The sequence below is a fragment of the Mirounga angustirostris genome, unplaced genomic scaffold (assembly GCF_029215605.1).
Source record: "Mirounga angustirostris isolate CCGP_5_RB_7025 unplaced genomic scaffold, mMirAng1.0.hap1 SCAF_13, whole genome shotgun sequence".
Lineage (NCBI taxonomy): Eukaryota > Metazoa > Chordata > Mammalia > Carnivora > Phocidae > Mirounga > Mirounga angustirostris.
Window position 1 is genome coordinate 40,351,548 of NW_026991721.1, and position 16,009 is coordinate 40,367,556.

General features: G+C 35.5%; 1 protein-coding gene across 11 annotated transcripts in view; it reads left to right on the plus strand.

The window, feature by feature from the left end:
• SOX6 (SRY-box transcription factor 6) overlaps nucleotides 1-16,009 on the plus strand; it is a 606,783-nt gene that overhangs the window by 260,788 nt on the left and 329,986 nt on the right. For all 11 annotated transcript variants that reach the window (XM_054512032.2, XM_054512037.2, XM_064576794.1 and 8 more), the window contains one exon: nucleotides 9,199-9,406. In XM_054512032.2, coding sequence (XP_054368007.1) covers nucleotides 9,199-9,406 — 208 coding nt within the window. The remainder of the gene's footprint in view (nucleotides 1-9,198; nucleotides 9,407-16,009) is intronic.

The window sequence follows — 16,009 nt, forward strand, 5'->3', positions numbered from 1 at the left end:
TATGTGCTTGTCTTGACAGGTTTGGAGACTTTAATATTTTTTCTGTATTTTACTTCCATTTATTAAATATGGTGATGAGGACATTTTAAAAACTTACTATTGTAATTTTTTTTCCTTTGAATCAAAATAACACTTTAAAAACAATAGCTTTCATTTCTTAGACTTTAGGAATCATGACACTTTAGCACATATTGGTAATTAATTTATATTTTGATACATCATGAATAAATTTATTGTTATTGAACAGTATAATAATAGTGCAAAGTGGCATGATGTTGTTCCAATTTTGAGAATGCTATATAAATCTAACCTATTCTACCAAGTATCAGTTTTAATAAAAGAGAAAAAGAATAAAACTTTGTTTTACTATTAGACTTAATGATACTTTTATCAGGAATAATCTGTTGTTAATTGGAACCAAATTCAGTATTTTCATTTATGTAAGCTTCTTTAAACCAATGCTTTTCCTTAAAATATGTCACATTAGAGAAAAACATACTTTTTCCTCTGAGAAAGAATCTATGAATGTCAGCAATTTAGTTTTCAGCATATTAAAAAGGTTAGATTTCCTTTGTTAGCAAGAAGTAATTGGAACCTAGATTAGGTAAAGCTTTATCTGTCAGTCACCCGATAATACTGAAGTAGTATGCGTCTTATACGGCACTGTTGGCAGGTAGTTTTTGGCCCATCAAAAAAGAGTTGTTTGAAGTGGGGAATCGGAAAAAGCAGTACATATCTAGCACTTATATAAAATATAGCTTAATATAATATGTTACAATACATGTATATATGTAATTCGTGTGATATAACTTGAATGCTTAACAGAAACTTGAAATATATAAAATGCAGTACATACAGAAGGAGGGGTGTGGAGCCATCTGTTCTGGCAGAGAAGATTGATCACTGACATGGCTGAGTTGCTAGTACACAGTGATTTAAAACGAACAAAACCAACTTTTAGTTGGTTTTATTATTGTTTTTAATTTCTTTACAGACATCGCATCCCATTAATTCCCTTCAGTTAAAGACTACTAGGAACACACCTGTAGTTGAACAAATTGTGTTTATGACACATTACAGTAGGGAGAACACACACCACGGAGAACCATCGAATGACTCAGTAAGAAAGTATTGAAAAGAACATTTTTAAGGATTTGGGCTTTGTTTGAGTGATTTGGGATAGGGTTTAAGGAAATGGAAGCTTGCTATAGATTGGGGGCTGTCAGAAATCAGGGAAAAACCTATAATTTGGTATCCCAATAAATCTTATCTAGAGGGAGGGTAGACTAGAATGAGGATAAAGCTGTAATTGGAAAGGCAGTATAACTAAAATGGAAAACAAAAGCAAAAACAAAATGACAGCACACAATGCAGTAAGAGTGAACACATTTAATTCAGTCTTGCTAATGGGTGAAAGAAGGGGGAAGAGAGGGTAATGCTCTGTCCCGGAATCTATGTTGGGCAGCAGGTAGGGAAGTTGATTCCTGTAGCTGCTTAGAGAGGCCATTTCCCAGTCATTTCTCCCAGCAGCAATGACTTCTACCTGTATATGGGTTTCAACTCTATTAGGTAGGGCAAGATTCCATTCCTGACCTATGGTCTCTGCTTGTCTCAGCTCCTGACACCGTATCTGACTTTTGCAGCCCCAGCCTACAGCTCTCCTCTGCTTGCAGTTACGACTACCCGTTCATATTCCTGGTCAAGGTGCAGTTGGCAACTCAGACGAATTAGAGCAATAGTGTGTGCTGTGGCTGCTCCAGGACAGGATGGAGATAATCCATATGCAGTTAGGTTAAGTGGGCATTGATAGTAAGTATCCCTAGAAAAAGCTAGTTTTAAACGCTAAGGCTACTGGGGTTTTGTGAGGGGTGAGATCTTGATGGAATTAGTTTGGGATGACTTCATAAAGGAGGTGATTTTTGAGCACTGACATTGAAGAGAGTAATGTCATTTAGTATTTATTATTCTACTTAGATGAACAAGAATAAATAAAAAGCCTTAAAAATGGTCATCATGACTGGATTTTCAGAATTAAAAATTGAAACACAAGGCAATTGAACAAAGGACGTTTGAAATTTAATAATGAGGAGTTACCATATGTTGAGTACTTAGGTGATAGACACTGTCCTAAGCGCTTTATATAGTATTCATTTCTTACAGCAACTATTTGCGGATATAGTTGTAACTCTACCCTGTAGAAAGGCAGGGTCTAAGTCCCACGCTCTTGACTATGTGCAAGCCTCGGTGATTTACTAGTGAATAGATTGCACTGACAGTTGTATGGCGCCACTCCCCAGACTAGGTTAGAAATAGTGATACAACTTTCATCTGGCTCTTTCTGGGGGCATGCACTTTGGAGACCTGAACTAGCATGTAAGAAGTTCAAGTAGTCTGAAGCTGAAATCCTGGAGAGAAAAGATCATGTGAAGAGATCACATAGAGATAGAAGAAGATGTCCAAGAAACCCTAGCTTCCAGCCCCAGACTCTTGACATGTTTGCATCTGTGAATAAACAAGCCTTTGAGATGGCGCCAACCTTAGCCACTGACTTACTGGCAACCTCACTGGAGACCTGAGACAGAACCGCCCAGACCAGATTCTCCCGAATTCCTGATTCACAGAGACCAGTAAAGATAAATGATTATAGTTGTTTTAAGAACTGTTTTAGGGTGATTTTTATATAAGAGGTAACCAATACCAGGTACTTCTTGGTAACTCTTGGAATTCCTGTCTCAAAATAGGCAAAGTTCCTCTCTGGCAATGCAAGGTAACAAAAAGATTTAGAAGGTAGGTGTTATTGGAATCATGGCATCTTTCCCTGTTGAGAGCGATTTTATTATAGCCCCGTGGAATGGGAAAAGCACTGGATTTGAAGTCAGAAAACCCACATTTGGATTTTAAACTAGTTCTGCCAGTTCCACCTGTGTGACATGAGGGAAGCTGCATAACCTTCTGTTACTTTTGTTCTTGCTGAAAACGAAGATACAGAACTTTGGTATTCAGTTCTTGGCAACACATCTTAAGAAACAACATCTAGAAGCTGGAGTGAATCAGAGGAGAAAGACGAGGGATCAGGAAGCCATGTCAAATGGGAAATGGGTGTAGAAACTGGAGGAGTGTCCCCTAGAAAAGAACTATTAATTCAATCCCTCCCTTCAGATATTTGAATAACTCTAACATGGAAGAGGAAATAGATGGATTTTGTGTATCTTTCGAGGGCAAGTGGGAAACAGTGGGTGATAATGATAAGGATCTAGATTTCAGCTGATGCAAGGATTCCTTTTGAAATAATTCAATTTATTAGAAAATATTATTTGAGAGCTGTCTGCTGCAGAAATGCCAAGGAAAGAAAGCTTGGTTATTTTTTCTGGGTTCAATACAGGGAGATTATAATACACTAAGTTTCTAGACATCTTCAAGAGGGCCAAATATTTTTCCCTTAAATTCTATTTTATATTTCCTTCAAGTATCTCTTTATAAAATTATTTTTTTCTTTATTACATAAACAATGTGTTCATCAATGATAAATTAGAAAACATAAAGTAAAAGGAAATAAAAATTATCAATAATCTCATCACCATTTAGAAATCACTATAAATATTTTGGTATATATCTTCCCAGTTTTTGGTTTGTTTTGTAGCCACATTTACCCTTATGCACACATGCAGCAAAGTTGAATTCATGTTCTAAATGATACAATATATCCCTTTTCCCATTTAATACGTCTGTCTTTGTAAATGGATTATTTTTACAACATCTTTTTGGTATTCATATTCAAACTTGACAACAATATTTATTTTCTGTTTAAAAGTAGTATTCATAATAGAACATTTGCAAAATATGGATGACTTCAAAAAAGAAAATTAGAACTACCTATTATCCCAACACTCAGAGGACCGTTAACGTTTTGTTGGACATTCTGGTGTTTTTTCTTGTGTACATAATTTTTTCTAAAAAAAAGTACATTGCTGTTTCTCACTAACACACTTTTTACCAAAAATACATTATGAATATTCCCACGTGTCACTACATTTTCTGTACAAATATGATTTTCAATAATTTCAAATTCTACCCTCTGGATGACACCCTAGTGCCCTCAGAATGATCCCTAAAATTGGACATGTAAGTTGCCTGTAATTGTCCATCATTATAAACAACTCTATTTTCAACATAAATAATATTGTTTTTAATGGCTATGTGGTATTCCATTGTGTAGCTATATCATCTTTTATTAAATGAATCCTTTATTTTTTTAATATTTCAGTTCTCAATATTTTGCTTAAATAAGCAATCCTGCCACTATTAGAACAAATCTTTACTCTTAGCCTTATTTTTTAAATTATTTTTGACGTATTTGGTGAGTAGTTGTTTCAAGTTCAGCAGCTGATGATGTACTTAACATTTTGTTGGGTGCTCTGGGGGGTATGTAGAAGAAACATGAGACATGGCCCCAATCCTTCAAGTGTTAAAATTTAGTTGCAAATATGACTAATACATGCAAAATAATAATGAATAATTTATTCTAGTATATTATTAAGTGCCAAGTTGTGTGGTTCAATGTATAGTTCAGGGGGTAGGAGGATAGTGAGGCCCAGTAGAGTCAGGCAGGACTTCAAGGATGAAATGCAATTTGATCTGAGCTTTGAGGAGGGGTTGAGTGAATAGTCAAAAAGAATGTAGGACATTCTAGAGGAAAGGAGCATGAAGCACAAAAGCTAAAAAATTTGCGTGTGTTTGATATATTCACAGTACCACGAGAAGGCGATTTAAGTCTAACGTTTTTCTGTTGCCACTGCTGAGCAATCTGTTTTGAATTACAACCTCTGAAAGATCTGGGCAATATTTATTTTAAAATGTTTTTCCAGTTTTATTGAGATATAATTGACAAATAACATTGTATTGAAGTGTAGAACGTAATTATTTGACACACGTATGTATTGTGAAATGATGACCACAGTAAGTTTAGTTGACATCCATCACCTCACATACGTTTTGTCTTTAATATTTACTTTTCTATCCCCTTCAAACATGGAAACATCTTAATTAAATGTTTTTAATTTGTGAAAATTGCTTGTGTTTTCTAGAAACTTTGCCTAATGACTATTTTTTTGTACTAACTGTGTGCTTTTTCAGGCACCTGCATATCATTTTGTATTGTATTTAATTGATTTCCAGCAAAAAGCTCTTTAGATAATCTGAACCAATGTTGCTTTAGTTCTTGTATTGGGGCTGGGATCCTTTTAAATAATATTTCAAAAATTATCTTCACTGTTAGGTTTGGTGGTGCCACTGAGGTTGGGGTTGAGAGAAAACAAATTTATAGTAAATTGCCTCTGAATGAACTAATGCTAACTCAGTCCCCATATGCTCTGCTTGTTGTGATGTTCATTTGTTTAGTCATGTTGTACAGTGGTCGTTTTCACAAGAAAGAACAAAAGAAGAAAAGTAATCTCCTTTATGTTATTTTTTTAAAATTAAAACTAACCAGCCTTCTTAAAAATTTTCTTAATTATATCCATATTGTAGCATTTAGGCAAAGCATTTATTTCATTGCTTTCATAGGGATCAGTGTTTCTTAAAGTGGGATGCATCAGAATGAAAGGACCTATACATTGGAATCACTTGGGGTGTTTATCAAACTCCATATTCCTGGGCCCCCACCCTTGGGGGGTATAGAGGGAGGTGAGGGAATCTGCATTTTAACATATTTGCTAGGGAATTGTAAACATTGAAGTTTGAGAACCACTGCTTTAGGGAAATACTGTCTCAAATCTCCCCACAGCTATGCAGCAGTGACATGCATCAAGACACGACAGATATCATCATTGGGCATCTTTCCTCAAACTGATATTTCATAGGACTTGTTTCATTTTTAGGAAATTCCATAATAAGTTGAACTTTTTTCCCTTAAGAAAACTTAAGGGAAAACTTAAAATTGCCTAGTTCCTTAAAAAAAGATCCTTTGACAAGTTTCTTTTTCTAATTTGGTATTACCGTCTTTTATCCAACAGTATTGTCTTTGTTGTAAGTGTTTGGACTTAAGTACCCCTTTACACAGATGAATTGCTATAGGCCTCCATTCATGAGAGGCCATTATTCCTTAAGTTTTAGAAAGTTAAAAAGTGAGGGCCAGAAATGGTAAAATTTGCACCTTTCCGTTGTTCCTGAGAATGGTATAAGATGACTTAGATGACTTACGCCATCGATGATCTTATCCACTGCCTAAGTTGGTGCCTGTCATGTTCAATATCACATATTGCAAGTAGTTCTTGTCACTTCTTTGGAAAAATCATGACTTTTCAGCTTCTTGCTCTCTGCTTCTTGGAAGTGTTGAGCCACTTTGCACAGATTATGGGACTGAGAACAGTGTGGTGTGGGAACCCATGGTGATTGTCTGTGATGTAGGATGGCAGTGGGCTACATTCCCTTAAGTTAAACAAAACAAAACAAAACAAAACAAAAGAAAGCAGTCTATCTCACAAATGACATGAGTAAATAAAACTGTTTAAAATTAGACCTGACAGAAAAAAATGGTACTGTATGAAGCCTAAATGCTCTGAGGACAACTTAAAGTTGTTCCTCAGGCAGGAGAGCCACTCCTAATGTCTTTCTATTTCAATTTAGGAGTGATGGCGAAGCCCTTTTTTCGTATGTTCAATGGTGGCTCATTTGTAGGTAACCTTCTTCCACATGACTGTTGTTTTGACTTGGCCTTTAATCTCTTAGGTTGAGTCAGAGTTTTTTTGTTTTTGTTTTTGATTTATAGGCTATGATATGAGACTAGTTTGCACTTGAAATGAAAGTGATGGAAGCATGATTGATCCAATGGTGATACTGGTTCAAAAAAGTCTAGGTCAGATTTCTGATAAGGACGTTACTAAGAGATCAAAACACATTTCTGAGTTTTCTTTTCTTTTTTTTTTTAAAGATTATTTATTTATCTATTTGAAAGAGAGGGAATGAAAGAGAGAGAGAGAGAGAGAGCATGAGTGGGGGGGCAGCGGGAGAGGTAGAAGCAGACTCCCCGCTGAGCAGGAAGCCTAATGCAGGGCTCCATCCCAGGACTCTGAGATCTTGACCTGAGCCAAAGGCAGACGCTTAACTGACTGAGCCACCTGGGTGCCCCCATTTCTGAGTTTTCATTTGCACAAAGCAGAGAATGAACTGACCATCCCAAGAAGTCATGTATTAACCATGACTGGTATCTAAAAGAAGGGGTTCCTCTGCATTACTCAATAGAGTTATTGTAAACATTAAATGAAATAAAACATCTTTCCTAGATCTAGGAGCAAGGTAAAGAGGAACTCTCTTTTCTGTCCTACTCCATTTATTTTATCCTTTTCAATTTATTTCAGTACACAAATGTAATGAGGATCTGTTCTGTGCTAAGCATTGTGCTAGTACTGGGAATAAAAAAAAAGACTGATTTGGCTTACTATATTTTTTAACGGCTTTATTGAGATATAGTACACATACCACATGATTTACCCATTTAATGTATACAATTCAATGGTTTTTAGTATATACTCAGGCTTCACAGTATTCAATTTACTTTAAGAGTCATAACATTTTTTACTAAACAATTCCTTAGGTCCAGAGGGAAAGAGAACTGCCTTGGTTCCATCCTTAGATCTGCTCCTTCCATCAGAATAATGGTACCCACCACTTATTAAATACCATCTCGTAAGAGCTCAGTCCTGTGCCTAGTGCTTTACAAATGTTATCTCATAATATGCTCCCAACAGCCCTGAAAACAAGGTTTATTTAATCTTCTACAGTGACAAAAATACTAATTGCCTAGCATTTATTGGGTACAGTTATCTTGAAACCTATACTTGTCTGGGCTCCATTTTTCTTTTCTCCCCCTTTCCCACCAGTTATTACCGTAACTTTTGCCTCCTATTTCTTCCTCTAGTTCTTGAAGCTTGCTGGGCTTCTTTGTGAAGGGGGAGAGAGATATAGGAGCAGTTAAGATGTTCATGTTTCTGATGAGAATCACAAAGGCCAGATGCTTTTTTTATTTCATATGATTTTTTAAAAAATATTTTATTTATTTATTTGACAGAGAGAGACACAGCGAGAGAGGGAACACAAGCAGGGGGAGTGGGAGAGGGAGAAGCAGGCTTCCTGCTGAGCAGGGAGCCCAGTGCGGAGCTCGATCCCAGGACCCTGGGACCATGACCCGAGCCGAAGGCAGTCGCCCAACCAACTGAGCCACCCAGGCGCCCCTCATATGATGTTTTATTGGGCAAGAAAATACTCATGCCCAGACAGATGAGGTGAATGAATGTAAGATTACTGATGGGCTGTAGCTAAATAACAGTTGCTTCCAACCCTCAGTTCTGATCTAGAGAGCTGTAAAAACATTTTCTTCCTATAAACTTTTAGGTGCTTATTATTTTCAATCTCAGTTTTGCATTTTTTCCTCACAGATGGATCTAATCCTCTTACCAGTTAGCTACCTTCTCTGTATGGTGAAGTAATTCTTGTGCAAATGTCTCTGTAACAGACTTGTCCTTTTAAAAACAATCAATCAAACAAACATAAAAACAAAACCACTTTTAAATGTGTGTGACTATGTGTTAAAGTGTAAGTGGTAAAGATAAGGAATAGAAAGAGGTTTTTGTAACTTTGAAAGATGTATGGCTAGGGAAAAAAATGATTCTCCTCAAACCCCAGCACACAAAAATGTTCAGGTTGGTGAACTTTCTGGCACTGATTTAGATATTTTATATATTTTCTGTTGAATAATTAACATTAGATATTGAAGCTAATTTCTCTATTTCTAAATTCAAGGATAATGTTACTGTGATGTACATATATTTTAGTCTGTGGGAAGAGCATTTAACAAAAGTGCCAATTAAAAGAAAAACTTTGCCAATCTTAATAATTGAATCCAAACTATTTTAAATGAAGGTTGTAAATGAGTAAGAAGTCAAAGTGTCCATTTTAAAATTAAGGGTTTGAAACACTTAGGTTGGTTTCTAATTAAAAAAAAATACATGGTTTTAATCTTCAATTTCAGGAGAGTGTTTTAAATAATTGCTTCTTTAATGTTTAGTATTTTTAAAGCAGAAATGGTTCATATTTTTTGTCCATCTAAGCCTCCTATGCTGTTATTCTGAGTTTGGGATTTTTCTCCAATGGTATGCAAAGAAACAAACGTTCTAATGGTTTTATTTTATTTTGTTTTTCTAGGAGTCAGAGAATAATAAGTTATGTTCCCTGTATTCCTTCCGAAATACCTCTACCTCACCACATAAGCCTGACGAAGGGAGTCGGGACCGCGAGATAATGAGCAGTGTTACTTTTGGAACCCCAGAACGCCGCAAAGGGAGCCTTGCCGATGTGGTGGACACACTGAAACAGAAGAAGCTTGAGGAAATGACTCGGACTGAACAAGAGGGTATGTGTGGACTTAACTGTTGGGCTTTATTCTTTCAAAGATTCCAGGCCTTTAAAAAAACTGAGTGGGATTTCAAGGGCCAAAGCAGTGCATAATTGGCACTAGCTAGGAAAAAGTTATTCAGAGGTTACCATGGTGATGGCCAATTGTGATCCATTGAGAGTATTAAGCAGATAGCTCCATTTTTCTAAAACTTTGTGTATTTTATTTTGTTCTTATGATAACAAATCAAGGTTTTGAATAGACTGCAAGCTTTACCCTGGAAAAAGGTGTAGTATGGGAACTTTTGCAGCTGCAACTTTGTTTTTCATTTTTTCTCCCTTATTTCCTTTTGATAGATAGTGTTTTATTATGAAAAGATCAACTGTTTAAAAAGAAAAGAAAATCAAACAAAAATAAGAACAAAACTAATTTATTTCTCCTTATTTTTTATAAATATTACAAGTTTATAAATATTATCCTTTTACCTCCAAATGTTGTAGAATTGAGATTTGAGGTTTCTAATTTGTCAAAGCTAAATGCTCAAGAGGGAAGTACTGTGACACATGACATCTATTGCATCATCCCACATCCACCTCCTCTATGCTCTCAAGAGATGTTCTTAGGCTGACTTAGGTTCACCTATGTCCTAAAAAACACAAAAGAAGACTCTAATAATATTTTTAAATTAAATAAATCAAGTCTAAGTGATTGCTGTACTATGTATGTTCTTTCGTTCTTTATGTGCAGATTTTAGACTTTGAAATGTAGGGTCGTTAGTGGTTCTGGATTTATTGCTAACACTGTAAGTTAAATTTAGAGTTCTGTGGCACAGTAGAGAAATGGGGATATACGGGAATTTTTCATGTAACTTAATTTTATTCCTATAAGGGATTAAAAGTTTAAAAGTTTCAAATTAATTTCTGTGGATGTGTCCATCACATCAGCACAAAAGGAAGTTTCTAACATGTATCACACACCTCCCTGACTTACCAACCAGATGATATGGCACAAAAATGTAAATATTTTTTGATGACGCAGGGTCATGGTGCAGTAGACTATGAACTCCAATACCTGTCTAATAGTTAAGTGACCCTGGGTAAGTTCTTCAGTTTCCCTGAGCCACAAAATTTAAAATTTGGTGTGGCACTAATACTTGACTGGGTAACTCAAACATTTTGAGAATTAACTATAATAATGAATGTATAAGTCTCATATGAGCAGTAAACTACATAAATTTGGGGTACTGTGATGATTATCATATTATAAATGTCAATTATTTTATCAGGCTATAATGTAATGATGCCCCCAGAGATCATAGAGATAATTAGGACTATTTGGCTTTATGGTATTTCTCTGCAATTATGAGACTTTTGAGTTCTTGTGTCTGCTTGATATAGGTATCTTTTGGTGCATACGTATGTGTGTGTCTATGTGTCTGTGTGTCTGTGTGTATGTTGGGTTCTCTTCCTTCAATATCACATTGCAGGCTGTTATTTTTTGCGTTGTTGAGAATAATTTCTAATTTGTTTCTTTTTCATTTATAAATTATGAAAATAGATGATCACAACCCCTGGACGATAAGTAAAATATAAACATATATGTCTGGGTGAGTTGCTGAGAGATTCTGGGTAATATACAAGATCTTTTGTTTGTGGACTTCTGGCTGCTCAGACACTTTATTTTCCCCTGCTTGGATATGTTCTAGAATAAATGAAGCTGTCAGATCAATAATCTGAATAAGTGATATTGCTAGATTATTTTAATTATGATTTACCAAAAAGATGGTTTAGTTCTATAAGAAAGTGGTTTTCAAAATTCTTTAGAGAGCTCTTTAATGCAAAAATAAAGAAACTGATTTGTGGTGATTTTTTTTTTTCCAGTGTGAACTCCTAGGGAGTTTAAAATAATTTTTCTCTTGCAAGTCATGGTTAGTTTTCTGTTCTTCCTCTTTATTATTTTGTGTTGAAGATTTGATACAAGAGAGGCACTTGCAAGATGAGACTTCTCATTTAAGAGTACTTTATCACTATATTCCTACTATCAAATAATGTTTTTATGTACTTCACTGAACTTTGTTTTCTATAGTATATATATTTTAGGCATCAGAATTTCAGGCTTTTTTTAGTGTGTATTAATGTATATAATATATTAAGTATAAATATGAAGTGATAAAAGTATGCTCATCAAACTTACAGATTCTACAAATCTAGGAGGAACACTGAATAAAATGTATGAAAGAAACAAAACTCAAAAGGTTTTGACAAACTGAAAATATGAACTTAAAACTAACCCATCAAGATTAAATTTAATAGATCTTATTGTTAAGTCCAGAAATTGTGACCAAAGCTCCTAGCTGCACAAATAATTACTGAAGGAAATTCAAATAGCAGACACATGAATTAAAAAAAAAAAAAGCTTATGAGTTTTAAGAAAGTACACTGGGGTCAGCATGATGAATATTGCCAAATATTTGGTAGTGCTGTCTCAGTCGGCATTACTAGAATTACAGTACGTAGCATTCAAAAGTTGGTAGTCCCATTGAACTCCCTGCTCAATACAATGCATCTGAATTATGGTGTTGAGTTGAGAATTACCGCACTTTAAGAGGGACTAAAAAACATTGGGATAGTCTCAGAGGAGAGCAGTTGACATGATAACAGACATACAATTATATAATAAGAGGAGGAATGGTTGAAGGAACTAGTAATATTAATCCCAGAGAAAATAGATGAAGGATAACATGATGGTTGTCTTTACAGTAAAGTCATGTGGAGGAAGGATTGGGTTTATTCTATGTAGTTCCATAGGGATTGAATGAAGATCAGTGACAAGAAGTTGCAAGGAACCAGATTATCATTTATAACAAAATTAACTGTGTAACAGTTGTACCTGTCCATGTATGGAATAATCTTCTTTGGAAGATAATAAATTGTCCTTGGAGGTGTGTGGCAATCTTTATTGCCATTTTAATAGGGCTAGGGGACAGAAGATTGGTCTTTTTCTAATATCAAAGCTCTATGAATTTTTATGAACAATATGCTTATACAATATTTCATAGTTCATCATATATGTTTTTTTTAATAGCCCTAACCAAGAACTACATAGTATTATGATTATTTTTCTACAAGTTTTCTTTTTATTTTGCAAGGTGGTAGTAGAACCGAGGGATTCTTACCATTTTTTTTTTTTTTGGCCATGGATTTCCTTGGTAGTCGGTGAAGCCTACAGGTTATTTCTTAGTTTAAATGCACAAAGTAAAATCCACGGAATTACAGAGAAAATGAGTTACATTAAAATATTAAATAATTCTAAAATTTTGTGATATGTTAGAAAATGCTACTTTACTAATGCATCAAACAACAAGATCTAATGAAGGGACTCAAAATATCAAAATTTTAAAGTAATGATAAACATAAAAGATATTTTGAGATATCACTAACCAGTACAGTGTGATATAAAAATATACTGTAATTCTATTGGGTGCAGTATCACAGATACTATGAATATTTTCTGGTTTGTTGCCTGCATCCACAATTTAAGGAAATGCAAATTTTCAATTAGAGGTTAGTGAAAAAGAATTTTTCCATCCAGGTTCACCATCCAAGGCCCCCTGAATCCTGTAGATGGACTCTTGGGGTCTGTGGACCCTAGGTTTAGAACCCCTATGCTACATAATATGGGGCACCTGTAATGAATAAAATAGTCTCTAACTTTAAAGAGTTCATGTTCTCGTAAGAGGTATAGGATATATAAAAAATGAACTCTAATTCAATGTCTAATCTATGATAGGTTCTGTGAGAGTCATATAGATTAAATGTTATAGGAGTTTACAGGATAGATTGCACTGGCCTAGGAAGCCATGGAAAGGTTCTAAAGGGAAATGGGTCTTAACTGGTTTTGGAGAATGAAGGATTTGGATAGGCAGAAATGGAGGGGGAGGGACATTTCAGGCAGAAGGAACAGGCAGAGTCCTTTAAAATAGCCAACAGTTCATGTTCTAATTTAAAGTATGTAATGATGCATATGGGATATAAGACTGAAGAGGTCGGTTGTGTTCAGATCACTGAGGCCCTTTAAATTAAAATTCTTGGCTAAGGAGTTTGCCCTTTAGATTGAAGACTGTGGAAGAAGCATTGACTAATTTTCAGCACAACATGGTGATGGATTTAGAGCTATCCTTCAGGAAGTTAATCTGGCAGCACTGTGTAGGATGTATGGGAACAGGAGAGACACTGAGAAAATTGTTTCAGGCTAGAGATAATGAGGGCCTAAACTAAGGTGGCAGAAATGAGAAAGGAGGAAGGGGTGCATATGGAAAATATATTAGGAGATAGAATTGTTAGGAGTTGACATTTAAGCAAGGAGACCAGGGGAGAGGGATGGTTTACATGTTGCTCAGAGCTTTTAAACTTTGGGTGAGTAGCAGGGTGGTAATACACTTAATAATAATAATTTTTTAAAAAGTAGAGGAACATGTTTTGGAGTTGGGAGCCATGAAGATTTCTATTTTCTATTTTGAATTTGATTCCTAATTATCTGCTCAGAGCAATACTACAGAACAGTATAATGGGATTTCTGACTCTATAAAACTATATCTCAGGTCTAAGGAGGTATAATAGCTTCACCAATATTTGCTTGGCTTTGACCCTTTAAAGCCCCAGGTCCCTATCCTCATGTGGGACAGCTCTTATCCCATGGAACATATACGAGCTTTCAAATGCATTACTCCCCTCTCTCTCACCTCTATTTCCTGGTTTGAAGGCCATACCTCATGAATGACAAGCCTGTGTGATTGACATAATAAATGACTTTTCCTGAGTCATTCTTGTCCTGGAGAATGTTTTGACTCTATCAGACTAAATACCTTCCCCCTCACTTCCCCTCATATACAGGAACTGATCTATAAAAAGTTTATTTATTATGGTCTATTTTAAAACAATATCTACATGATAAAAAAAACCTCTCCACATAGCATTAGGGAAGTTATTCTCTTACAGGCAGATCCTTTCATCAGCCAAATAATTGTACAGTGTTTTATCTGCCATCCCTCAAGAAATTTCTTCAGAGCAGTGATTTGACTGGATTGCTGAAACACTGATGAACAAAGGTGTTCTATCTGAAGTGCCTCCTCTGAAAGTGAGATTTGTGGGAAAATAGACAAGGTTTCTGTTGTAAATTTAACGTTGATTTTTTGGTCATAGGTAGATAGGAAGATAGATGATAGAGAGATAGATAGATGCATGGATAGATGGATAGAATGAATATCAGAATCTACCTTTTAAAGTACTGTTGATATTGATGGGTAGAATATGCAGAAAGACTGATTATAGGTTCAGGTTAAAATGCTTCCAAGATAAAAATCCTTCAGCTGTGATTAAATGATGAATTTTAGTTATCCTTGTATCACCCATCTTGTTGCCAGTGTAGCTGGGCTCTAACATAAGCGACAGTTGTCAGAAAATGAATACTTTAAAAAGGACTTCTATATCTAAATACATATATTTAATCAGAGAGTCCTTTGGCTTCTGAAAATAAGTTGTCTAATGAGAATTTCATTTGAGCAGCTGCGACTGAGGAGGTCAACAGGCATTGCCTAGGAGAATATGGCCCAGCTGGTTAAATCTGGTTGTTGTCGTGATTTAAATGGTCAAGTGCTGCTTGTAATCCAGGACCGTCTGTTTGTAAAGGGAAGAGTGAGTGCTTCAGCATAATGTACAGCTGTTTTAATCTCTCTTTAATAATAGTGCTTCAGCCACTATCATGTCTTGTGTATCATACTACTAAGTATATGATCCTAGGCCGAGTGAACTGCTTTGGGTCAGGTTCTGGAGGCATGTGAGCTTGCAGGGAAAGGGATACAATTATATAAACCTCAACTCTCTGACAAAATAACAGCTTCTTTCTCACTTTTTTGCTCTTTTAAAAGATGTATTCTTTAGGTAATAATTATTGTGATCAAGAGGGAGTGATAAGGCTTATAGTTAGATAGAAATATTTGAACGAGTGAACTCTGGTAGGAACCATGAACTTAATGGAAAGTATGCAGGGTTCAGGTACAGTTGTATAGCATATACATTGGACAGAAATTAGAATATTTGTCCAGTGGAATTGTGTGCCACAAGTTATCGTGATAATGAAAGTATGTGGTTTCATTTGACTGTGTATGTGCAGAAAGGGCAGGAGCATTTGAGCTCTGGATTCCTGGTGGGATAGGCTTTCCAATGGATTATGCAGCTGTTACCCCACACAAGAATGAACACGTGTTTATGTGTGTATCTGACGGATTATTATCATTATTCACATCTCTAAATAATAATTTGGATTTTTACATATATTTTTACTGAATTATATTTAGTTAGCATATATGTTGGTATATATTGCTTATCTGATAGCTTTTGCTGTACTAAAGGAGGAAGGTGGTGTAGTTTAAATGACGGGGAAACTCAGTTTTGAAAGTCATGTTTCTGAGTGAGCTAGATTTGTGTTTGACCATAAATTCTACCATTTGGAGTGGCAGTATAGCCTCCTGATTAAGAATGTGGGCTCTGGAGCTAGACTGCCTGTGTTTGAAACTCAGTTCAGCATTTGCCGTATGGGTGACATAGGGCACCTCTCTGTGCC